Here is a 26,425-nt window from a genome sequence, read left to right on the forward strand (position 1 = left end):
CTGTTATGTTGACGGAGCCGTACGGCAAAATGGCAGTCCATTAACAGGAACTGGTGGACATTTCTATATTCAGCAATCAGCACCTCCATCAGGGTGACGTAGTAAATTACTCTATCACCCTGGCGGAGAACGGGCCAACGGTTAAACAATAAATCAGCACCCTTAGTTTGTGTTTAGTTGATGTCCAGGTTATAAGAGCTGAGAAAATGGAATCTAGTATGTCCTTTGGGCTTTTCTGTCTTTTAGTGTCTCTTGTTACCTATGCCCGATGTGCCTATGGGGGCCTGTGATCCCTTTAGATAGTGTTAGGTTTTGTCCGCACTATGAGTTTAATACTATATGGGGTTTCTGATTCCTTGTAGCAATGGTCAGTGTGTTTCCATACTGAAGCTCAGTTCGGTATACAGTCTCTGTAGAGCCTCGCATTCCTCTCTGATACTGTCACCATGTTTGGATCTGTTATTTTCTTTTGAGTTTTGGAGGTTTCCATGTCCCACATGGATAACGGGTGTGTAGAGTTTTTAGATAGGGTGTGTACACAGGGTCATTTTGTCTCTCGGGCCTTTGGTTTTCCATTGTCTTTTTGTCCAACTTCCTACTATCATTTGTTGTTGACTATGTTCTAGATCTGTGATTTCCTCTCGCTAGAGTCACCGTGTCTGTACTCTGGTGTGTCTTAGTCATAACAGTCAGACCCCCAGGATTTTGCAGCATTGATTAGCAAATTTTGTGGCACCAAAGTAGAAATTTTGCCGCACACAATTGTGTTTTTGCAGCATTTATGCGGCACATTGTTGTCCCATATCTTGTTGTCCTGTCCCTCAAAATCACGGATTATCCAGCTAATCCACCTAATACCTCTAACCCCGCACTTCTCATTCAGAAGTGAGCAGGAAATCAGAATTGAAAACCAATGTATACTGAAGTGGCCAGTGAGAAAGCGATGATGCTTGAGACATAGGACAATAGCAAACCTCATTGCCACCCTTGCTTTCCCCTTTGAATAAGTTAACACACTTGAATGATGAGTTAGTGACAGGTCAGATCTGGACCTTTTGCTGACCAGTCGGCGTGACAATTTCATAATCTCCCCTCTGGCTGCCTCTGAAAGCCTCTTACTCACTTCCCTTTGCTGTTTGGGTTCGTTTATGCATGCCCGTATCAACCTTCACCCTCATCCCCCAGCCTACAATCACCCTCGCCTCCCCTCCCCCTTCTGACCTGGGTTCTGTTTCGCATTTAAGCATATGGGGATGATGAGCTTCAGTTGAAAATACCACCATTAGTGCATACATTTTATTATCTGCACCTTTTGTCCAGTGCTCACAGTGCACCAACCATCCACAGGCCTTGAGGGGTGCTTTGAAATATGAAACCTTTAACAAGGTTATTTTCAAATCTGCCATGGGTTTCTCTTTGTATTGTTACAAACATGGACACTTAGCACTTTTCAACACAGACCTATAGCTTGTTTAAAATTAGCTCCATTGCTCAAATGAAAGGTTTACATCTGGTATGTCGCTGGTTGTGCAGATGAGGAGGATAGGTTCTGCAAAGCATCGTGGGTGCTTCCACGCTCCCTCCTCAAGGCAGTTCCCATATCATGGAGGCGAGGAGAGGCCAGGTCTCTTTCACAAACATGTGAAGTTTATCTCGACCCGTCCTCTGACTCCAGGCAGGCAGAGGCTGAGTGCATGCAGTGGATGAAGAAATGAAAGACTGCTCCAGGGCCAACGCAAGGGATTCCCTGAAGACCCGCAGAGGCCTGTAATGACGTGCAGCACATCAAAGGCTAGGCATCAGTTTATGAGAACACGGGAGCAAGAGAATAACAAACAAACACAGCAGAGAAGAAATGTGTGCCGGCACGTTAGATTAAATACGGTAGCATCGCAGAACTTCACCAATATAGCGGCAAATTTGCGAATTGCAAAATGCTGGAGGGTCTGAAAAGTGTAATTGCCAGTCATGTAAGGTGTGTTCCTGGTCTCAGATGATGCCCTGATGCTATGGTCATGTATGGTCAGTATGTGTCTCAGGGCTCTGGGGTTTCTATAGGTTTTCTAATTCTGTTTTAGACATGCCCTTTGTGAGACCATTAGCTGTTTTGCCAGACTATTGTTTTTCGAAGCACTTCATACATAATAAACGTACACTTCCCTTTTTGGCACTCCAACCAGTTGACCCTGTGCAAACGCTGTTGAAAACCGACCTGCTCCAGAGACCCTCCGGTCCTCCCGCCTGTCTCCCGCCGCCCAGCTGCTCTATTACCATCTTGAGCCGGGCCGCCGCGTGGAGTGTGGCGAGGGGCTGCCTACAACTCCCGGCAGCCCTTGAGGTCCCGAGCGGCATCATCCAGCGCCAGGAGGCGCATAAAAGCGTCACTAGTCCCGGGGAGCGGGGCTTCCCTTTTTGGCACTCCAACCAGTTGACCCTGTGCAAACGCTGTTGAAAACCGACCTGCTCCAGAGACCCTCCGGTCCTCCCGCCTGTCTCCCGCCTCCCAGCTGCTCTATTACCATCTCGAGCCGGGCCGCCGTGTGGATTGTGGCGAGGGGCTGCCTACAACTCCCGGCAGCCCTTGAGGTCCCGAGCGGCATCACCCAGTGCCAGGAGGCGCATAAAAGCGTCACTAGGCCCGTCTCGCGGGACGCCGGGCGAAGCCCGGGCCAAGAGCGGGCCCGTTGTTGCCCGTTAGTGACCGGTAAGACCGGACTGGGCAACCCCTCTTTAGTTCATCACAAGGTAAATTGTCCTATTTATCCCAGGAACATCCTCCTTCCAGCCAACAAGTACTGTATAAATCACAGCTGGACCTATATCAAGAACTATCTCCTAGGTCTCTACGGAATATAGTGTAAACCTTAGGCCAGGCCACCATGACCAGAGGGAGCAGGAGTAAAACTGCAATGAGCGTCGTCCAGATTACAGGTCCGATCGACCAATTCATCTCTCGAACTAACGAGGCAATCGATCAGAGTATCTCTCTGCTGGAGCGCAGGGTATCCCAAGACCTTGCGAACGCGAGACGCTCTTCCATGGGCCTCCTGGCTTCAGCGGTAACACCTATCCAGCAAGGTACCAATATCCCTTTGCTGATACCATCTAAAACTGCAGCAAAATCCATACCGTCCCTAGTACGGTGGATCTCTCAGCCACCCAGCCTTCGTTAGATTCCCATGTGTCAGAAGACCTTGAAATCACCGCAGACTTACAGTTATGCCAATCGCAAGAGACAGCATTAGTCAAGCAGTCTCGTGGGGCTAGGGAGGGCGCTGTTCCAAAACGGGGGAAAGGCAAGAAAAACGCTAGTCTAGCCAGATCTGGTGCCCCCTCAGAGACCGGGGGGGGGAAGACTGTCCATTCTAGCCTGAGTGATCCAAAGGTTACCAACTCTCCTGTTATTAATTTAGTTGACTTGCCCGATAATCCTTCCATCACGGGCCAGGCGGGGGGTTCTTGTAGGACTTGTAACACCACCCCTTACCTATTAGTCAGCATCAGGGAGCTTCTTACGCACCACTTAAAACCTCTGGAACGCAGTTTAATGCACCTCGAAAAACAGATAGCGATACTTTCTGCTACGCCACCCACTCAGTCCAGTCTAGTTCAAACAAAACAGGGGGGGGGAAACCTAAACCTCCAAATATAGCTCCTCAATCGGCACAACCAGATCCCCGAGGTATGCCGACCAAAGCTGCTAAGGCTTCTACCACGCAACCTAAGCCCAATACACCATCTGCTTCTTCCCAGTCAATTTCTGGCGTGGGCTTGGCTGCGCTTAGTACGCCCACTGTCCCGTCCCAGACCCTCTCAGGACTGGTGAAAGGTCCTGCCCAAGTAGCCAATAAAAATCAGACTCCTTTTACACCTAAAACGCCGGGATTAAATCCCTCGGGGGAGGTAAAAAAGGGAGCGCGCCCTAGGCGCCCCATTCATCTTCCAACGGAGGCGTCCTCCTATACGGGTATTCTCACTGGGGTCCCAGAGCTATCCGATGGTACAGATGAACCATCTTGGTCTCTTCAAAACAAGGTTCTGCAGTGGCTTAGCCTAAACAGGCCCCTACAGCCCCGTTACTCAAGTAGAATCTCTACAGTCCGTAGAGTAACATGGATCGGGGACGAACGTAAAACAATACAAGGTGACTGTATTATAGTAAACTGTGACGATCCAACTACAGTTGACTATATTTGTTCCTAGCCATCACTGGAAAAAAAGGGGGGAATTGATGCTCAACGTCTCTCCTTCTTTTACCCTCCAGTGAATAGCTATCAATATTTCCCTACTTCAAATTGGCAACAAGCCCCAGAAGGGTCCTGGAATCTTGTGGGTAATAGATATAGAAACGGGAGCAGGGAGTGGCAGGCTCAATCTTGGCACCCAAGCAGAGTTCACTTTCCTATGGAGGGATGGCGGGGTTTTCCAACCAGAAATCGATATGATTGTCTGGAAATGGTCGATTTACCGTCAGTAAACCCAGATAGCATAAACCAGGTTCCTAGAGTTTCTGGCGTTCTATCCAGTCCTGGAACACAATTAGACCCGACTGAAGGCCATACTATTTTACAATTAATCCCGACTACAATAAATGCTAACGAGGTCAGAATTACGCTAGATACTTCTCCCGCCTATTCCAATACAATGGTGGATAGATCCCCGGTGCCTTCTATCTGTACAAACGCCCTTAACTTTCACCAGTTCAAGGACTCTGACCACAGGATAGAGACCGTGGTTTCTTCGGTGTGTTCGCTCACGCGCGCACCCGACCTCTCGTCAGTTGAAACCTTACCTCCTCAGCCAAATGAACTTCTGCTTACTACTAACCTGAGCTTTTCAATCTTGTACTGGAATGTTGCAGGTTTACGTACAAAAATGACTCTGCAGCCGTGGTTAGACATGGTAAATGAGCATCAGATAGTCTGCCTTCAAGAAACGTGGTCAACTACTCCCTATCATCTAGTGGGTTACAAAACATTCCACGTACCAGCTAGTCAGGGTGTCTCGGCTAGACCAAAGGGTGGACTGGTAGTTTATGTTGCTAATACTCTGTCTCCTATACCGATATGTAGGTCTAAAGAAGAGCCGAGCTATCAAATTTTACAACTAACCTTTAATAATAATAGTACCTACTTCTTGGTTAACTTTTATAATAATCTTGAAACAATGGATTGTATAAATATCCTCAATGAAATTACCACTTTTTTAATAACTCAGCGCAATAAGCTTTCAACAACCCCAGTATATGTGGTCTGGGGTGGCGATTTTAATCTCCCACTGTGCACTAATTACAAAAATGGAAACTGTGGCCTACTGGATGAGCATGGCAGTCCATTGTCCCACTTTGCACACACTATCTGCGGAAATAGTCTAAATTAGTGCCTTTTTTCATTAGAGCTTGATTTCGCCAATGATCTTGTAGAACCTTCAATTGACTTTTCACCAACTTTTCATGGTATGGGGCTGTCAAGTACCATCGATTACATCATGTCCTCCCAGAGTATGAAGGGTCAAGTGGCAAATTTTCGGTCTGATGTCAGTAGTGACCATTTTCCCATTAGCGTCGTAGTTGTACCAAAAAATGTTTCCTTACAATCTAACATCACCAGTTTGTTAACACAAAATTCATTAACTATGAATAAGGTGAATGGCTACTTCATTAAATGGGCAAAGATAGATCCAGCCGTAATTACCGGGAGGGTTCTTGCAAAAGCCAGACCCTGGGTTCTTGACTGCTTAGCACCAGATTCTACCCCCCAAACAATCATTGCCAGTTTCCAGAAGATCCTGGCGGTAATCAGAGAGGAGCTCATAGGCAAACACAAAAATAAAAAGTGTAAACTGAAAGATGGTTTAACCCGCAGTGCCGTAAGGCACTCTCCAATCTAAAGGCAGCCCTCCGCAGAACTACGAGGGACACCCTGGAAATTTCCAACCTAAGGAAACTTTACAACTTAGCCAGAGTGGAACGCAGGAGGGAAATTAAGCAAAACCTCTGGTCACAACTACACGACAGCTGTCACAATAAAGACAGCGTCCTCTTTTGGCGTGTTATCAGATCTCCCTTTCTGGCTGACTCATCGACGGGGCAGCATTTAGATGTCGCAGTGTCAGCAGCTGCATGGGTCACCCACTTCTCAAAATCTTTTGGGGACTGTCAACCTGAGCCTCTTGGGGAGGACCGGCGTGGAGGAAGTAAGCCGGGGGGTAGCAGCTTCCCGATTAACATCTACTTCGACCATGCAGAGGTCGCCAAAGCCCTTAAAGCGTCAAAATCCGGCAAGGCACCTGGGCCTGACGGTGTCCCGCTGGACTTTTTTCTATATAACTTTGACCTGTGGTCTCCACTCCTTACCCAGGTCTTGGCGGCAGCAACAACAACCGGGCTGATAGAATCATGGTCGACATCCATCTTGCTCCCTATCTTTAAGAAGGGCAACCGTAACAATCCCGCCTGCTATAGGCCTATTTCCCTCCTGGACTCCATGGGTAAAGTTGCGGGTCGGTGGTTTTAGAACGACTTCAAGCCTGTGCCCAAACCAATAACATCATGACCGACCTGCAATATGGCTTCCAGGAGGGTCTTGGGACCGTAGAGCAGGCCTTGAACCTCGCCCTCCTGATTGGGAAGTATGTGAGAGCCAAAAGGGGTAACATCTTTCTCGTGTATGTAGACCTCAGTGCAGCTTTTGACTGCGTCCTGCACTCCAGACTATGGGCAATCCTTAGAGACCTTGGGGTGGACCCAGCCCTCATTGTTTTCCTCCGAGAACTTTACTCCGACGCAACGGCGTGTGTCAGATTTGGGGTTAACGGCGACCTGTCCCCATCTTTTTCCATCACAAAAGGGGTCAGGCAGGGCTGCGTACTGGCTCCCTTCTTGTTCAATCTTTATACCAACGGCCTTGAGGTGGCCATGCTAGAAGGGAGCCAGGATCTACCTCAGATTAATCACCGCCCAATTCCAACACTGCTATATGCAGATGACTCGGTCATTTTTGCCAGAACATTGATCCAACTGCAAAAACAACTTAATAAATATTGTTCTTTTATGGGCTCTCTTGGCCTTAAAGTCAACATAAAAAAGACTTTTGTTATGCACATTGGCCCCAAGGTCAAGAATCCCAAACCAATTTTTGTTGAGAAAACAAGGCTGGAAAAAACATCCGTTTACCCGTATCTAGGTATACTGGTGGACGACACCCTAAGCTGGAGACAGGCCATGGCCAGTAGAAAACTTCTCTTCCAGCGAGCAACAACGGCCCTGGTCTCCTTTTCCAGGAAACTCGGTAAACCAGCCCCCACGGAACTGCTTAAGATTTACTTCGCAAAGTGTCACAGCGTAGCCACTTATGGCGCGGGAGTTTGGGGATATGGTCCAATAGATCCAATCCAGACGATAGAGAACGGGTTTGTCAAGTATTTGTTGGCGCTCCCACAAAGTGCGCCAACATATGCATCCCATAATGAGCTAAGTATGGACTATGTTACTGACACCATTCGTTGCCAACCTATTCTTTTATGGCACCGTATATGGACAAAAGCCGAGTGCCATCTAACGCGCTCTTTGATCATGGACTGTTTGAACTTAATAAACTGGCAAAAAATTCCATGGCTAGTTTATGTGGGGAACTTCTTTAGAGACCTTGGTCGCAGCTCCTTCTTCGAGGACCCACCTAGTATGGAGGATATCTCGAGAAAGGCGCTAAAGAGGATGTGTTTGGGTCACCTAAGAGAACTTCGTGGCTCAATTGAGATCTTAAAACCCTCCAATTCCCAAATCCGCCAAGTCCAGACTGATATAGGTATGCAACCGTACTTATCGTTTCACCTGTCCAACCACGAGAAATATCTTTTGACAAGGTTTCGCTTCAACTCATTCTTTCGTTTGGTTTCTTTCCACAAACACAGAGCTGGTCGAATGTCAACACGACCTGCCCTTGTGACGGTGTATCCCCCCAGTCAACAATCCACACTATCTTGTTTTGCAAATTCTATAAGTTACCACGAAAGTCCTGGATTCTACCACTTCTCCGTTTAATTGGCCTAAGGTCGTGTCACCCAGCATTTATGTCTCTACAGTTCCTGGACTCAGAATGCTTTGCAAAGTGCATAGTTACTTTTTTAAAAGCTTGTATTACGATCCACCGTGCTGTTGGCTAATCTTGTTACATGTTCACATATTTTATTCTTACGTATGCAACTGTTATTTTTAAGGTTTATATTTGTTCTTGTAGTATATTTTATTTAATCAATCTTAATTTATTTTTGATTCTGATTCCGTTAGTAATATCCTTTGATTCTTTATGTATTGTGGAAATTTTATCTTTTGTTTTGAACTTTCTTTTTATTAATTTGTTGTCATTTTTTTATGTACTTTTTATGGTTGCAAAACAAGTGGTAACCGAATAAAAGATTATGAAATGAAATGAAATGAAATAAACGTACACAGAGGGTGCTTTGGTCAGCAAGCTTCATTCATTGGACTATTACATTGTTATTAACATTTTGCTGACTCACAACACAACATTCTGCATGGGGCAATGGGTCGGCCCACTTTACCCATATGGCTGCTCACTTTGAGTGACTGCATAAAGCCTGTGCACGTTAGTCACATCCACTTAATGTAGTTCCTTTCTCTTTAGTGACGCACTTGGCTCAAAGCATGGATTATTTAATCGGTATTTTTTTCACCTACTCTTTGATTGCACAGTTAGATGGTGATAGCTTTTTGTCTCCTTTTTAAAATGGCTTTTATAAAGTCTGTAATCATCATTGTCACCTTTTGGAGCCTGCAATTTGATTACTTAGTTATGTGGTGATTTATTCTAGTCTTCTTCACAAATAATAATAATATAACAATTGACACAACTGGAAGATTTGCTGTTTAAAAATATCACTAGTAAAACAGCCACATCAGTGAATGTTTTTTAATTTTAACATTTTTTTTGCATGGATATGGCAGCTGCAGTATGGCGCTGCATGTTTTCTTTTTTCTTTTTATTCTAGGGTATATGCTTGCAGTACACATGTATTTCATTTGAACCATCCCACAAGCTTGTGAATGCTAAATCTGTTGGCTTTTCCAATGTTTGTTGTTAGAGTCACAATGTTTAGACCTTATTGGTTCTCTTTAGTCACTGATAACTCTCTTGGATGTGTCAGTATCTCTCTTAGATGGTAGTTATACACATATTATCTACCAAAAAGGGCACACCATTTGCGCACCCAACTGCTGCACTGCTGAATGTGCCCTTTTTGGTAGATTTAAAGTTAAGCTGAGACTTGGGACGTTTCTCAGACAACTGTTCGCACGCACTAGAATAAACATGCATAATTTTATGGACTAATTAAAGAGTAACGGGAAGGTGTGCACTTTCACACTCATCATAGTTATACACATATTCTCAAATTGCCCTCCAGGACCCGATTACAAGTTGTGCGGAATGGTCTCTCCATGGGACATATCAACGAACACAATTATAGTTTGACAAAAAGTTGCACCCAGTAACTCCGCTTGTGTTTCTCCTGGTATGTCCCCTGAATGTCGAAGGTAGAATTTTCAAGGAATACAAATATAAAGAGCAAAATATTGCATCCAAAATATTGAAAGGTAAGTGTAGATTTTCTATACCTAACTCCGCGTATACCATCACATTATATATACATCTTCAAGGTGCATCGATGTGGAGTTAGGAATAGTAAATCTATACTTCCTCTTTATGACCTTACCTTTTGATATTTTGGTATTCGAGATTTTGTCCATGATATTCTTGTATCACAATATTCATAGATTCGATATTCAGTAAGTAGTGCATTATTTTCTCCTCACAAATTCCACATGCTGCATTCAACAGGTGGAAGTTGTGTGTATAGATGCTTACAGAATGGATGATTTGCTGCGGTAATAGGTTCTATAATTCTCTGACCTGCATGTTATTCCCAATCCAGGCTTCAAAACTCATAATTATTCTGTACAGGACTCGAAATACCATCCGAAAATGCTGATTCTGGACCCTGTATTCCTCCCTGTCACCTCTACTAAGCTATTCGTATTCGCTCCCCATCACTGTTGTGTGCTTTTCTTCCTTGAGTGTCTCTGGTGATTGGTTGGAACTCTCATCATGCTTGAAAGTAAGATTACCCCAGAGTCAGTGGGGGTTCTCCCTTCAGGGCTCCAGCACAAGGCCCTCCTTTTGTTTTTGTCCTATTTTTATTATACCAAGATTGAATATTATTGATTATTCACTCTTGGCATATTATAAAAATGTCGACCTACTTCTGGACCAGCAACAGCCCGAGGCAGCTAGTGACACTGTCTGATGGCTGTCACAGGCGCATGAAGGCGGCGTCTGTACCCTGCGCCTGGGCCAGACATCAGAGAGGTTGTCCTGAGCTGGTGAAATCTCAGGCCTGGCCTCAGTACCTTCCTCATCTGTGACATGCTAAAGAGTCACTGCTAAAGATAGCCATGGGCGTGGCAGGCTTAAGCCCTGCAGTGCCAGTGGATACACACTAATCAGACTGCCACCCCATCCTTTCCTAACTCGCCTATGATTTGGTAAACGGTAGGGTGAAAAAGCAGCGACATGAAGCTCGAATCTGCGGCTGTACTGATTTGATGTTTGAGTTTCATGCCTCAGTGCTAGAAGCAGAAAGGAGCTGTGCGGTGCATTATGGGTAAACAGCAGGAGTCCAAACTGGACCTGAGCTGGTAGCAAGGCAAATCAAAATAAAAGAACCTTAACTGTTGTGTGCGTATGGGTGAGAGAGAGTCTGTAAGTGTGAGCGAGTCTTTGGAGACCATTCACAAACTGCATTTTTGAGGTACAAAACGCACAATAAGATTCTATTCACAAACCTAGGTGCCAAGTTTATGCCTCTGCCTCTCCTTTAACTATATGTGCAGAGATCCCCACACCGCCTGCGAAGTCTCCACACCATATGTATTTATTCATTTATAAAGTTTTATATGCAAATAGTTAAGTGATTGAAGTACTAAACATATATTCCATAATCACTTCCAATACAAAAGAGGTAGGCAGTAATATGTGGATCACATAGGTGACTAGATGTCAACATAGAGTTAAAGTCTTAGGATGTGAATTTGTTCATTAGAAGCATTTTTACTTCTTTTTTGAAGGAGGTAAAGGAAGAGATTCCACGTATCATTGGAGGTAGGGAGTTCCAAATCTTCAGTGCAATCCCTAAGAATGCTCTGCCACCCGTTCTCTTTTTATGGAAGAATTGTGGTTTCAGTAGTAGTGAACTCGCACTTCGCAATTGTCTGCATCCTCCCGATCGCTCTAGCTTTAAAGCTAAGTAACTGGGGGTATTGCTATACAGTGCTTTATGGGTCATGCAAGCGATCTTTAGGTGAATTCTTGCTTTCAAGGTCGGAGACATGTGGTTATTTCTTTTAGTTCCTCATACCAGTCTGGCCGCAGCGTTAAGCGATGCCCTCAACGGGGCCAGCTTGTATTTGGGGAGACCGCATAGAGTGGTGCATCCATAGTCTAGTCTTGGAAGCACAAGGGCTTGTACTGCCACTTTTAGGTTGGTCTGAGGGAGGAAGGGTTTAAGTTTCCTTAGTATATTCAACTGGTAATTAGCTCCCTTGGTGGCATTAGTAATTTGCGCCTGCATGGTCAGGTGCTTGTGCATGTGTGGATTTTGCAGAGTCAATGATGTGGGGAGCACAGCCAAAGGAAGTTAGATGTTTCAACCATAAGTCTATTTTGGGTGTGTGATTGGCAGGGGAGATGAGAAGGAACTCCGTTTCTTTCGTGCTGAGCATGATGTGGTTGCCAGTGAGCCAACTTTTAGTATTCTGTAGAATAGCGTTGAGGGAGATGAAGTCTTCTGGTGAGGAGATTTTCATATAAAAAAAAAAATACATTTGGGTGTCATCTGCATAAACGTGATATAGAATGTTCGCTGAGTTCAATGCGTTTGCCAGGGGCTCCTTGAGTAGATTAAAAAGAATGGGTGAAAGGGCTGATCCCTGTGGAACCCTAATGGTGACCATGGAGGGTTGAGAGAGTGAATGCTTCATCTTGATTCTTTGTGTTCTGTTATTTAGGAAGGAGGTGTACCATTGTAACACTGAGCCTGTAAGGCCCATCCTTCGTTCCAGTAGGGACAATATATTGTCATTCTTAACCGTATCGAAAGCGGAGGATAAGTCAAGAAGTATCAATAGGCATGATTTTTTGTGGTTTAGCATTTTTAGTGTCATCCATTATGTGAGTGAGTGCAGATTCCATGCTGTGACCTTGACGGAAGCCGGATTGTCTAGGAGGCTGTGGTTCTCGATGTGGTTACATAATTGTATCTGTCCACATTTCTCCAGCAATTTCGCCAAAGTGGGGATGTTGGAAATAGGGCGGTAATTGTTGAGATCTGAGGGGAGGATCTGGATTTCTCTAGTATAGGTATGACCTGTCCTGCTTTAAGACAGTCCGGTATGGAACCTTGTCTCAGAGAGGCATTTACAATCTTTGCCCATAGGGGTAGAATAGATGTTTTTATCATTTTGACTAAAGAGGGAGGTAGGGGGGCAAAGATGTGATTGGAGGGGTTGATTGCTAGAAGAGTGTTATAGATTTCTTGTTCAGGGATGGGCGAGAAGGTGGGCCAAGAGGCATTGTTTTTTGTGGCTTCAATCGGAGTACTAAAATGGACCTTGATTTGAGAGTAAAGTTTAGTATCATGAGCAATAGGTACTGTTTACATTTTAGTACTAAATGTAGGGGGGAGACAGGGGAGCGTCGGGAAAATAGATTGGGGATTACTTACCAATACACAGTAGCAATTATAGGAGGGGTAAGGAGAGGTTTAGGCAGGGTCAGGGAGTATCAGGGTGAGGTTTAGGGAGGGGCGTCAACCAACCCACAAAAGAATAAACCCACAGCTATTCAAAAACTGCACGTCTATAGTTACTACACCCAAAATGGGTCCCAAAACAGTAGTAAAGGACTCCAGCTAAGAACTGGAGTAAGTCTGGTTGCACACATGGCCAACCACTGGTATTGTAATCCCCTCCCCATGAAAATAATGGAATTATGGTCTTAAATAAAAATACCATAGGAAGTAATGTTACAATGAATTATATTATTTAAAAAAAGTTAAAACAATTGAAAAAAATGGAATGTTAAAATTATTGTAAAAAAATAGTGCACATTTATAATTTAATTATTTAATTATATAATATTTAATATTCTTTTTTGCATTTAAAAATTAATTTAACAATACATTTTATTAAAATATAATTAAGTTACTTAAAAAAATTCTATATATCACTTTTACTATTATTTCATATTATAAAATATTTTACCGTTGGAAGGATTTTTTTTAATTTTAACTTTAAAAAATAATTGTAAATTAATTTGTCATGTTCAGATTCATTAAATATCTAATTTGTCGATTAACTTCATAGTGCTGTAGCATTTATTGGTTCTATATTTAAAATAAATAAATAAAAACAAGTTACATTAATATTTACTGTAATAATATTCTGAATATTTTCCAAGTTTAATAAACTTTTCCCTATACTTTACCATGGAGACATTTTAAAAGTTTATTACAGCGGTGTATAGAATGTATTAAAAGTAATTTAATTATATTCTAATAAAATATATTGTTACATTTTTTTGTAAATGCAGAAAGGTTATACAAATACTGTATAATTAAATGAAAAACATGTACCGTTTTTACAAATTATATTAATTACTTTTATTATTTCATTGTATTTATTTATATGTGTAACTATTTTAAATAATTTAATTTAACATTGTTTCCTTTGGGGTTTTATTTTAAGTTCCTACCACCATTATTTTCTGTATGAGGGTATTGCACTACCAGGGATTGGCTATGCTATGTGTGGTGCTAGAATTACTACTGTTTTTTTTTCAAAGAAAAACCTTACTCTAGCTAAGCTCCACACCCTTTTTCAGAGTGTGGAGATGTTTCATTCTACACTTTGAGTAACTTTAGACTCAGATTTTGTAAATAGCAAAAAGTACTAGAGTTACCCAACAGAGTAAGAGTAAGTTTACACATGTAAATTACTCAAACGTGTAAATAACCTTTGTGAATAGCCCATGATTGTCTATGTGTGTGAGAGAGTCATTGAAGGAGTGAGTCAGAGTGGGTGAAAATAAGTGATAGGAAGAGTGAGTACAAGTGAAAATGAATGAGAGTGAGTAAGTGAGTGAGAATGTAATTCAATGTGAGACATAGTAAATCACAGTAAGAACCAATGTGACTGATAGAGCCACAGTGAGACTGGGTGATACTAGGTGGGTCATAGTGAGATTGAGTGGGACTGAGTGAGATTTAGGGCCAAATTATGACTTTGTCAGTGTGGTAGCGTGCCACTATGTCACCAACCACTTCCACACCACCAAGGCCGACCGCCGTCCGTTTGCCAGATTTCAAGTTTTCTCCTGGGTGGCAGGCAGGTGGAGAGGCAGTCCCATGGTGGTACCTTTAAGAAATGCACCGAAAGGAGGAGGGGATGTAACCTTACGGCTAAAGCGGTCAACCTCAAAGCTGGGGAACAGGGTTCGAGTCATGGCAACGATGCTCAACATCCTGTGAATGTGGGCAAATCACTTAGGGCCAGATGTAGGTAATCCAGATTTACCGATTCTAAAATACCGAATTTTACCAATTCGGTATTTTAGAATCGGTAAATGGGATGTAGATATTCATTCGGTAAGTATTACCGAATCGGTAAGATTCGGTAAATACGATTCGGTAATTCCCATTCATTCCTATGGGCCTGAAGGCCCATAGGAATGAATGGGAATTACCGAATCGGTAAATACCAATTCGGTAAAAGGAACACATTGAAGGGTGGCAGGGTGTCACTTTGACACCCGGTTGCACCCCTGAATAGTGTATGGGTGCACATATGGCACACATATAAGCCCTAAGGGCATGTATGTCTGCCACATGGCACTGTAATAATTTGCAAAAAATAGCTTCTTTTGGGGTTTTCGATATTTACCACCAACTTGTAATTGGTGGTAAATAACGAATTCTAAAATGGGAAAAACACTCATTTGAGTGCTCCTTGCATTTAGGATTTGGTAATTTACCGAATTGGTATATAAGAATTCGGTAATTTACCGATTCCTTCAATTACCAATTCAGTAAATTACCGAATCCTTAATTTAGGCCCCTACATCTGAAAAGCCTAATACCGGTCGGTAACGGCCGAAATTCGGTAATTTTGGCCGTTACCGACCGGTATTAGGCTACCTACATCTGGCCCTTAATCTCCCTATGCCATACAAAAATGAATGTGTCCATCTGTAACAAAACTGGTGCTCATGTAAAGTGCTTCGATACCTGATATCTTTGGGTCTAGTTTGCGCTATATAAAACTCTATAAAAAAATGGGTGTGTTAAAGGCTGTTTCTGCACGGCATAGACTATGCAGTCCATGCCGTGCAGTAAAGGTGAAGCATGCACACAGGGGGCACAACATGTGTCCCACTGCATGCAACACATGCACAAGGCCAATAGGGGGCTTAATAGGGCCCCCTTTGTTTCTCCATCACCAGCCCTGTTGATGGCGGCTCACCGCCATGAAAAGGTTCACGGGTAAGGAAACTTGTAATATGCTTAAACATATTGCTTCCCTAGACCGCCGCACCACCACCAGGGATCGCGATTCCAGCAGTTCTCTGGAGGTCGCACCACCATAATCATGATAAATCAGTCAGAACTCTATGTGGCAGTCCCCAACCACCACTGCACATCAACCATGAGTTAGCAGTCCCATGGACTATCAAACTCGTAATCAGTCCCTTAGACTGAGTGAGTGAGACTGATTGAGACTGAGGCAGAATTGGTGAGACTAAGTGAGACTTGGTGAGTTAGTGAGTGTGAATGAGTGGGACGGGCGAGATTTCGTAGGATTGAGCAACACTGAGTGAGAATGAGTGAGACTGAGTCTGACTGAGGATGAGTGAGAAAGAGAGATTGAGAATCAATGAGATTGATTGAGTCAGAGTGAGAATGAGAAAATTAGTGAGTCAGAGTAATTCAGAAAGAGACTGAGTGAGTCAGAGTGAGATTGAATCTGAATGAGTGAGAACAAGTGGAACTGAGTGACACGAGTGAGGCTGAGTGAGTCAGAGTGAAAGTGAGTGAACTGGAATGAGTGAATAGGTCAGATTGAGTGAGACTGAGTGAATCAGGGAGAGACTAAGTGATAATGAGTGAGTCACTGAATGGGACTGAGTGAGTCATGGTGAGATTGAGTTAGTCAGAATGAGTGTGAATAAGTGGGATTGAATGTAAATGGTGAGGATAAGTGGGACACAGTGAGAATGAGTGAGACTGTAAGTCTGTGAGACAGAGTGTGTCCGAGCAAATACAAGTGATGGCAAGTGTGAATAAGAGTAAGTGAATAGGAGTGAATCAGACTGAGTGAGAATGAGTGAGAGAGTAAGACTGAGTGCATACGATTGTGAGCTAACTCGCTGAGAACAAATCAGGCTCACTCACTGGAATGTGAGCCAAGGATTATGCTCCCCCACTTATAAAGGTCACCAGCACAACACGGCCCAGAGTGTCTGACTCCTGTTTTGGTAGTGCTGGTGTCTCTCATGGATGGTAGGTATGTAAAGGTTGTAGAATGCCTGCTGGTGTGATCACTGGCTCCATGGTTTCAGAGTCACTTTTTTGTTTCATATTGTCCTCATTACGAGTTCTCCATATGTAGGTGCAGCATTACCAGGGAAATGAAATTTCTGATTCCAGACAGTATATCACGGATTATGAGATATTATAAAATGGAGAATAAAAAATTTAAATATGCACACCAGGTCCAATTATACATACTTTCCCCTTCCTAAGGAAACAAATAGCCCAAATCCTCATTCTTTTTCCACCTCAGTGAGCAGGTGCTAAATGGAGGAAGAAGCTTTGTGTTGGCCTTTGGAGCAGTTGGTAGGGTCAAATACAGTGAGTGGAGGGCAGAGCAGGTCAGAGGAGAGTTGGGGGAGCATTTGCAGCTGTTGTGGAGGAGCAGGATAGAAGGATGCCGGGTGACGTAGCTGCCTGCAGCCCCTGCAGCTCTACACGTGGGTCTCATTACAGTGTCTCCGGGAATCAGGGTTGGACTGGCCTATGGGCAATCCTGCAATACGCAAAGAGCTGGTCTGACCGGTCAATGTGTGGGCAGTTTTTTGGGTTGTTTGTGGCCCTATTTTATTATCTGCTGGACTGATTTTTAATGTTGATTTTTCCTGATATTAAAACAAACACTGCCTGCACAAACCTCAAATCCATGCAGTTTCCATACCTTGCAAACACATATACAACATATCTTTACATGTTCATAATTGCCCCATTTGCAAAAATGGGCCACTCTAGGGGACCGATTCACAGAAGTAACTTAAGACAAAATCCTAAACTTACTACCATTTTGGTATTCACAAAAGGCACTTACTCATTTCGGTATTCACAGAAGTTAGGAGTCCTAACTTTAGGAATCCTAAAGTCTTAAAGTTAGAATTTTTTTCAGTTTAGGAGTAGTAAAGTTAGGAGTCCTAACTTTAAGACTCATAAATGCCTTCTGTGAATATCAAAAGTCTTAAAGTTAGGATTTTTCTCAGTTTAGGAGTAGTAAAGTTAGGAGTCCTAACTTTACTACTCCTAAACTGAGAAAAATCCTAATTTTAAGACTTTCGGTATTCACAGAAGGCATTTAGGAGTCCTAAAGTTAGGACTCCTAACTTCTGTGAATACAGAAATGAGTAAGTGCCTTCGGTGAATACCACATTGGTAGTAAGTTTAGGATTTTGTCTTAAGTTAGTTCTGTGAATAGGGCCCTAGCTTTTTAATTCAATAATGAGTGCCCCTTTTATTTTGGTTTCCAGTCTTATTTTCAGTGGCAGGCAGGGACCCTCAACACTGGAGGGGCTTAGAGGGGGCCAAGAGACAAACCCGGCGAGGACCAAAAATCATGTAGTTAGGGAAAAAAGTACTTACCTGTGTCTCCTCTCCTCAGTGTATTCTTCTTTCCCCCTCCTGCCTTTCCAATCCAGGAAGCTACTAATCCAGGGCCTAATATTATCCAGACTGGATTACGGCAATGCTCTCCTCCTGGCTGCACCTAAGGCCACAATTAACACCTTGCAGCGAGTACAGAACGCCGCGCCCAGGCTGCTTATGGGGGCGCCAAGAAGGGCCTCAGTCAAACCATTGCTGAGAGCCCTTCACTGGCTCCCAATCCAGGAGCGAATTGCTTTTAAATCACTTTGCATCACTCACAAGACACTGCAAGGTAAAGGTCCTCCGGCCTTGAGAAATCTGATTTGTCCCTACAAACCGGCTCGGGCCCTTCGGTCTGATGGGGAAAATCTGGCCACTATTCCTAGAGTGAGGAAAGCCCGCACTGGAGGCCGCCGGTTCTCTCTGAACGCGGCAAAAAACTGGCACGCTCTCCCCAGGGATATCCGGATGGAACCCTCCTACCTGAAATTCAGAAAATCCCTTAAAACTTTTCTTTTTCCTAAGATTCCATAATTCCCTTTTTTCTTAGAGTTTTCTGTTATTAGTTAGTCAGCGCTGGGACGCTTCAGGGCAGCCATGCGCTTTATAAACCCAATTTCATTTCATTTCATTTCTTATTCCATCAGCGTGACGGCACCTCGTAGGGCCTCAGGCAACCAACTTTTGCAAATCCCGGCGCTGCTCTCATGCTGCAGATAAGAAGCATGAGAGCATCACCAGGATTGGCTGGAGCAGGCTGCCTCGACGCTCCAGCAGGCACAGGCGGCCTGCCTCTGCTCTCCACCCAGCTAGGTGGAGAGGTTTTCATCGGAGCAGTGAAAAATAAAACGGTCATTCCTTTTAGTACCATTTTATTTTTCACTCTTGCTGCGCTGGCAGTGGGGGATTTAAGGGGGGGACGCTCCTCTGTCCTAATTGAGGGTGGGGTGGGGGTGGGGGGGGGAGGGGGGCACCGCGTTTATTTTCTGTTCCAGTCTGACTCCACTGGGATGATCATATTTGGAGTTTGTGGATGTGGTAATTCTGGTCCTAGAGACACCAGCCAAGTTGGGCTCGTACAAAGCGTGACATCCCTGTACATAATGCTCCTTGCCACTCGTACTAAGGGTCATGATGTCTCGGGATGTGATAGTGCGTGTGGCTCTAAAAGTCCGGTTGTTCATAACAGTCACTCTCTCTTCTTCTGTTCGTCACAGGTTCTCTGAAGCTGGCAATGACCCACCCAGAGTTCTACTGGTATGTGGACGAGAGTCTAACCCCTGAGAGCATGCGCAGTTCGCTGCTGCGCAGTGAGATCCTCTTTGGAGCGCCACTGCCCGGGTACTACTCACTGGATGATCGGTGGGAAGAACAGCGCAGGAAGTTCCAGGACTTTGTCATCTCCTACGTGGCTGTCCTGGAGAAGGAGTCCACAAGGTGAGAGGTCACATGAACAGGTCACTGGTCAACAAGGCTCAATCAACATTATTATTAGAATGTGAGTTGGACAGATGTTTATACACAATTTAGTCATATGCAAAATATCTTCTATAATTTGGCTTTGAAGTCCTATATCGACAGTTACAATTAGCAAAAATGTCTTTGATGAAGTAGTATCTTTTGTGATAGACATTAAAAATGGTGTGACTTCTTATAGGTTCAAATCAGTTTTATTCGCGGTATGTATTGACACTGGTTAAGGACAAAGGTGAAACTACCCTCCACAATGCCACAGTAAGTTGCATGACACACCTGGTCACCTACTATTGGTATGCAAAGCATTTAGTCAAAAAATTATGATTGACAAAATGGACAGCAAGCTATGTTTACTATTAAGCAAACATGATCTAACCCCGCCTCTGTGCCTTAGAGGATTTCACTGTAAATAATTGTTGCAGCAAATTTGAATAGGAGCTCAGCTCCAAACAGGTTCCAGAGATCTCCTAGAGTTAAAGTAGGCAATAATCACAGTATCAAATAAGGTAACTGACATGTATTTGTCAAATATTCCTATAGATCAGGGGAGGAGAGAAATACTGCCACAGTCTGTGCAAAATCGATTTGAAACTGAATGTACCAAATGCATAATATAAAGAAGCATTGGCATTCAGATTGATGTCCCTTTTAACAGAAAGTGCCTGTTTAGTCAGTGATGGGTTTAGGCATCATACATGCACTGTGTCATTCACCCGTACACTCATGCATCAATTAATCCACCCATAGACCCATTATTGCAGTCACTCAGGAAAATAAAACAAAGAAGGTGGCGACTGTCTTTCATTGATGTTGTACACAATGCATCATAGTTTAAAGTTTCATAATGGTGGCCACATTTAGAAGCAACATGTTGGCCATCTTGGAATGGTAAACAATACACTATGGATAGTACCAGGCCAAGATGGCTACCCAGTTTAAAAGCAGAGTCTGTGCTGTATTCATAGCCTACAGATGAAATGAGTGTCAAGTGAGTACCCTGGTTGCACTGTCTGGGGACTTGAAAAGTGCTCTAAAAAGCAAACAAATAACAAAGAAAAGGAAAGAAGTTAAAGGTGACCTATACTAAAAGAGGATGAAAAATTAAAGGACTGGCCCACCACCCTTGGCATTTAAGCGTACCCATGTGCAGGCGGATGTCCACATATGATAAGGAAACATGCCATTACTCATAGGGCAAAAGAGCCAATGGCTGAAGTTGGTTGACCCACAGGCCCATGCTGTCATGGATGTAAGGAGAGTGTCAATGACACTTGAACAGACCAATAGCAGAAGAGGGTCAAGTGGGGAATCAACAGAGTCAGACGGGGCTGTAGGGAAATCTGTCACTGCCAGAAGGGCTGACCTGAAATGTGGCTATTTGTGGGCCTGTTTTAAGGTCTGATGAGCCAGGTTTTACTGTTGCAAATCATCTATACAATGTGTCTGTACAAGTTCAAAATGTGCCCAATTTGTAAACACAAGCCGCTTTTTTAGCTGTCTGATTCTCTACAAAGGCCAGTTATATTTTCGAGCCCCGGCCTTATATCTTCTGTCCCAGTGCTTTGCTGGTAAACATCCTTTGCCTGCTACTGTAATCTGTGAGAGTCCATGTAACAAATTACTTGTCTATGCGTCTTATCAAAGAATAATAGCAATCTGTTCCCTCAAGAGGTGGCTGCGAGATTTCCAAGCACAGAGCCTGTTGCAATAGATATATTTTTAGTACTTAGAGGTAGAAATGATTTCTTTGTTGCTGTGTGTACATTATGTGGTAAAGAGAATCCTCTGTTTTCTTCAGTAAAGTTCAGGTGCTGTATGGTGGTACAGATCTCTTTGATTACGAAGTGAGGAAAACCTTCAGCAATGACATGTCCTTAGCCTTCATCAGCAGCAGCTGCATCGCGGTGCTGGTGTATGTCCTCACCTCCTGCTCAGGTGAGTAAAGGGAGCTAACAAACCTATGGAGGACACTGGGAGTGCAATGTATGCTTTCTTTTCTGATGTATGATGGGCTGATATTCGTAGAGAAACCTTTAGATGTATGATGGGAGCCTTTCTACAGAACTGGGTGTTGAGGTATATTAACTTTTCTGCAGAGTGAAACATTGCTGTATATGACACAAGCCTTTCTAGAGAGCTAGGTGCTGAGGTGTATGCAGGGGAAACATCCTTTATTACGTAGCCAGAATCACGCTGTGCCTTTATAAAGCCGTCAAAAGAACAAACTCGTCGTTACCACACATTCGTTTAACACGCAAGTTATTATTATGACTTGCTTTAGGGGGTGCAATGGTGGAGCTGTGTTGGATTTTAAGTCCAATACCTTCCCTACTGTTGGGCAGACTGGAGTTGGAATAGTAAATGACACTATTCCAAAGTCCAGCGACCCCCAAGGCAAGTCGCTGGAATGACTTGCGTGCTAAAGGAACGCTTCATATCTACGCATTCGTTCAAAGGCATGCGTGCTAAACGCAAGCGGGATTACGTCATACAATCATATGCCAGTCTCACTGCAGAATGAAACACTGCAGTATATGATTAATGTCTTTCTACACAGCTAGGTGGTAAGGTATACACAACCTAGACCCCCACCATGTACCCCCTTGGGGTAAATGAGGGGTGCCTCTCTATAGGTCTTCCCTTTGAGTTGGGTGGTAAAAAGCATTTCAGTGTGAAACCTTGGGTATATGATGAGAGCATTTTTACAGCACTGGGTATTCTGGTGTAAACACCTATTCAGAGCACAGACTTAGGAGACGGGATTGATTATTTGCGTGTCTTTCTCCTGGTACACTGCCCCCCACCTACCTTACATATGCCCCCCCCTCCTGTATCCTTAAGGGGATAGCAAGGGTGCCATGGGCCCTAGTGGGAGCAAGGAACATGGCCTAAATTCCTTTCTTTGGTAGTGGAAGACAGCCATAATTGGGATGCTCACCTAAGAGCAATGAGGCCACTGTAGCTGCCGCAATGAAGATGCTCCTGTGTATCTTCCCCTGCTGTCCGCTTCTTTTCAATCACTGAAGGTGCTTGAGCGGTTGGCTTAGTAGCTACAAAGATACAACATTCAGCCTGGTACTTTCAAATGGCCAATTTGTTGTGGAGATTTATGGTTAGCTGTGGCACCTGCCAGACCAGTGGGACTCACTGGCTCCACAGTTACCACTGAGAACATGAACTACCCATGACTTTGAGCCCCAGTAGCTTTAGAAACAATGAGGGCTGGGACCAGCCTCCCCATGGTTTCTAAATAAGACGACCAGACATGGCCAACAGATCACAAACCCAAGACGTTTGGTGATGAGTACAGACCTCAGCGTTCCTCTGGACCTGCATGTGGGCACCATTTAATTTGCTGTGGGAGCATGACGGGTCCGGGGTACCCAGATTTACTACATTGCAGTTGTGGAAAGCGGCTGCACAGCTCCTCCTCCTCATATGTCCCAGGTCTCTTCTTGATGTAATTCTGGATGCTGGACTGCAAGATCCTCATGGGCCCTGGGTGCTCAGACCCTCTGATGACCTCCACATTGGTTTTCAATCAGCGGGGTCTTTTGCTGGCCTGCACTTTACTTCGCTAAGCAATACAACTTTTAATTCTTCACAAAAACCGGGTTTCCTTCCAGAAAATATGGCTTATTGCCACCCTTTGGGTCTCTCATAAAGCACCTCCCTGTACAGTTTCAGCCGGGCTCTCCTATCATTGCCCTGACTGAATACAATTTCCTTGGCCAAAAAGACAATTATTTATCCACTTTTGAGGTAATGTCATTAGGTTTTAGTTCTGTATTAGCTGGCTTTTGGTGCAGACAAGAAGAGCTCAGACTAAGGAAAAAAGATTCAAAGTGGTTGTTAGATTTTAGTAAGAGAGTGTTAGCAACGTTTCCCTGGCTGCTAGTTATAGGCCAATTCGGGAAATAGTGGTGGATGGAGCTCAACGGGAGAAAAAACTGGTTTAGCATGACAAGTGTCCCTCAGGCTACAGTCATGCGATGCTTTTGCTGGTCCACACACTGCACTCCACCCAAACTTGAAGCAGTCAAGAACTCCAGTATAGGGACTTGTTTGGATTTTACATTCCACAGGTATAAAAAAGTCTCCCTCCCAGAGGTGAGAGTGGCAGGATTGTGCGTCTGCACTAATTGTCACCAACAGCCTGACTTGGTATGAGGTGGTTGAAGGGCCTTCGCCTGTAGTTGGGGTACCATTTCAAAGCACACCCTAAACCAGTGCAACATAGCTTCTACTTTTGAAAGTCAAGGAAACTGTGGGGGCACTTCAGTAGACACACAGATCAATGAGTCCAGGATAGGAAAAATATGGCAGGCCAGGAAACGAGCGAACATGGGAGGATGGCACAGATTTTCCAAGCCACGCTACGGCTTCTTTCCTTACATGGCAGTCAGATTTACAGCCAGATTTACAGAGAGAAGCCTTGAGGTTTGTAATTGGGACATCTGCACAGGGCAGGATAATGCGTTGTATGGCAGCCTGGTCTTCAGAGTGAAACCTTGGCTCATATGATGGCAGCATCTCTAGATAGCTGGACATTGGGGTGTATAATCGGAACATCGGAGTCGGTGGCAGGCTATTGTTCAGAATAAATCTTGCCTTAATCAGAATCTGATTGTGACTTGTTTCAATTGCAAAACCGTATATTTGCTACTGTTCCTGCTCTTCTTTGACCCACTTTTCTTTTCTGTGTCATTGATAGAGGCTGTTTTCACATATTTTAAACTGTGTCTGAGTGCAGTAGAAAGCCTTCCCCTCATTGAAAAGTCTGTCCTCCCATATCATACACTGTGTATGTGTGCAGCTGTCTGTCTCATCCATTGTACCTCTTCCATTCCTGTGTGAAATAGACATTTTATGCACACCTTCCTGAGTCTGGGATTGATCGTGTCTGTCCTCACTCTTACTTTCTAATCTTTCCTTTGAGTTGACAAACTTCCCCCTTCTATCTCTTCCTTTCTTTGTGTGGATTGTTCCTTCACTCAGGTTTTTCCTTCTCTCGCTTCAGTGTTCCTGTCCTTGTTTGGCATCGCTAGCATTGGCCTGAGCTGCCTGGTTGCCCTATTTCTGTATCACGTGGTGTTCGGGATCCAGTACCTGGGAATCCTCAATGGTGTTGCAGCCTTTGTGATGGTTGGAATTGGTAAGTCGTTGGGGTCTTCTGGCAGCTGTCCTGTGGGTGAATGTGGGACTCCGCGGGGAACACTCTCAGCCTGACCCTCACATCTGTTCATAAATGGAATGGCCGACAGGGAAATCCAGAGAAGCGCAGGCGGCTCCCTATTTAACCTTACAGGGTATAATGCTACTCCACTTGGACCACAGACTAGAAAAGGACATTATTTCACAACACACCAGGAAAGTAGGTAAGACATGAACTTAAAGAGGTGACAAAGCAAGACATTATCACACTTGAATTACATAGCGGATGATTGCCTCATTTGGGCAACACCACACAATATGCTCTCACTGAGTCAGCCAGTATGAAAAGAGTAAAATAAGCTTTTTTTGACTCCCACCCTAGTGCCACAATTCCTCACACCCTCCCTCTGACACCCAACCTTAGGTTCGGCACAATCACAACACTTTTCTTCAACAGAATGGGTGTCCACAGAAACACACTGCAGCTAAAGCGGTGCTGTCCTTCGACAGAAACACAGCCCTAACCCACTAGTGAGAGTCTGCAGGGACAATTAAAGGGTGAGACCAGCAGCTGAGGTGTCAGTCAATATTCAGGTGTCTGGGTTTTGGGAGACCCAGGAGCATCCATTAGCAATATGTGGTAGTCTTTGTGCTGCCACAATGGCAAGTGTGGACAAAGGTGATTAGACTTCACAGCCTGGCCTTCTTCGGCCAAACAACACAAAGTAAGCTCACTTGAATAACAAAGCTGCAAAATTAGACGGCAAACATGTAGTAATTAGAAACATTACTAAAATTAGCAAATGGATATAACATCTTGTATCTCAAACATGGAAGATGGGACACGTAGACTACATTGCAGGGAATTATACCACTTAAGAACAACTTAAGAAAACACTCATAGTAGTAAATCAGCAGTAAACTATCCAGCTTGGCTAACACAACATGATTTGGCTTCACACAGAAGTGAAATAAATCACGTGTTCAACACTGAATCCTGTCAAATAAGCTGCAGGATAGTCTGCAATGACTTCATATCACTAAAAGGACTGATACTCACGTGGGTAACATGATAGGAAATGACCTCCTTTCACACAGCAAGGTGTGACCTCACTAGGGTTACAAAGCAAGAAATGACCATACTGCCTTACCATGTCAGGAAGTGAAGTCCTTTATATTACTCAATAGGCTATACCTTTTCCGATGACAAAGCTTGAAAACACTTTACTGAAATAAATGGCAGGTAAGGACGTCACTTGGGCAACACAGCAGGAAATTACCCCTTTTAGTAGTACTGCAGCATATGACGTCAGTTAGTAGCGCCCTGGTGTATTTCACCACATCAAGCGTCTTCTGACATGTCCACTATTGACCTGAATGCAAGCTGTCAGTCGTGGTTTTCTCCATGAGGAGGAAGTGCTTGCCTTGCTTCCCTGATGATTCACTCCTGTTCTTCTGATTGTGTCCCTTTGTGCCTGACAGGCGTGGATGATGTCTTTGTGTTCATCAACACATACCATCAGGCCGCCCACCTGAGAGAACCACAAGCACGGATGATCCACACGCTACAGACCGCGGGGAAGGCAACATTCTTCACTTCCTTCACCACCGCTGCCGCCTACGCTGCAAACATCTTTTCTCAGGTCTGAAAATATACACACATGACACCTTCTTACAGTGGCAGATGGTGGAGAGAAGCCTGCAACAGAGTTGAGAAAAGTAGCACTGCATTAACAAGGAAGAAGGAGGCGTGATGGACCACTTAGAAAGGAGAAAGGAAGTG

The 26,425-nt window shown here is 44.1% G+C and overlaps 1 protein-coding gene across 1 annotated transcript in view; it reads left to right on the top strand.

The window, feature by feature from the left end:
* Window positions 1–26,425, top strand: part of DISP3 (dispatched RND transporter family member 3) — a 105,006-nt gene that overhangs the window by 11,999 nt on the left and 66,582 nt on the right. Inside the window, exons 3-6 of the mRNA XM_078640903.1 lie at window positions 19,230–19,449; window positions 21,287–21,423; window positions 24,509–24,643; window positions 26,125–26,285. Coding sequence (XP_078497029.1) covers window positions 19,230–19,449; window positions 21,287–21,423; window positions 24,509–24,643; window positions 26,125–26,285 — 653 coding nt within the window. The remainder of the gene's footprint in view (window positions 1–19,229; window positions 19,450–21,286; window positions 21,424–24,508; window positions 24,644–26,124; window positions 26,286–26,425) is intronic.

The sequence above is a fragment of the Lissotriton helveticus genome, chromosome 5_1 (genome assembly GCF_964261635.1).
Source record: "Lissotriton helveticus chromosome 5_1, aLisHel1.1, whole genome shotgun sequence".
NCBI classification, from domain to species: domain Eukaryota; kingdom Metazoa; phylum Chordata; class Amphibia; order Caudata; family Salamandridae; genus Lissotriton; species Lissotriton helveticus.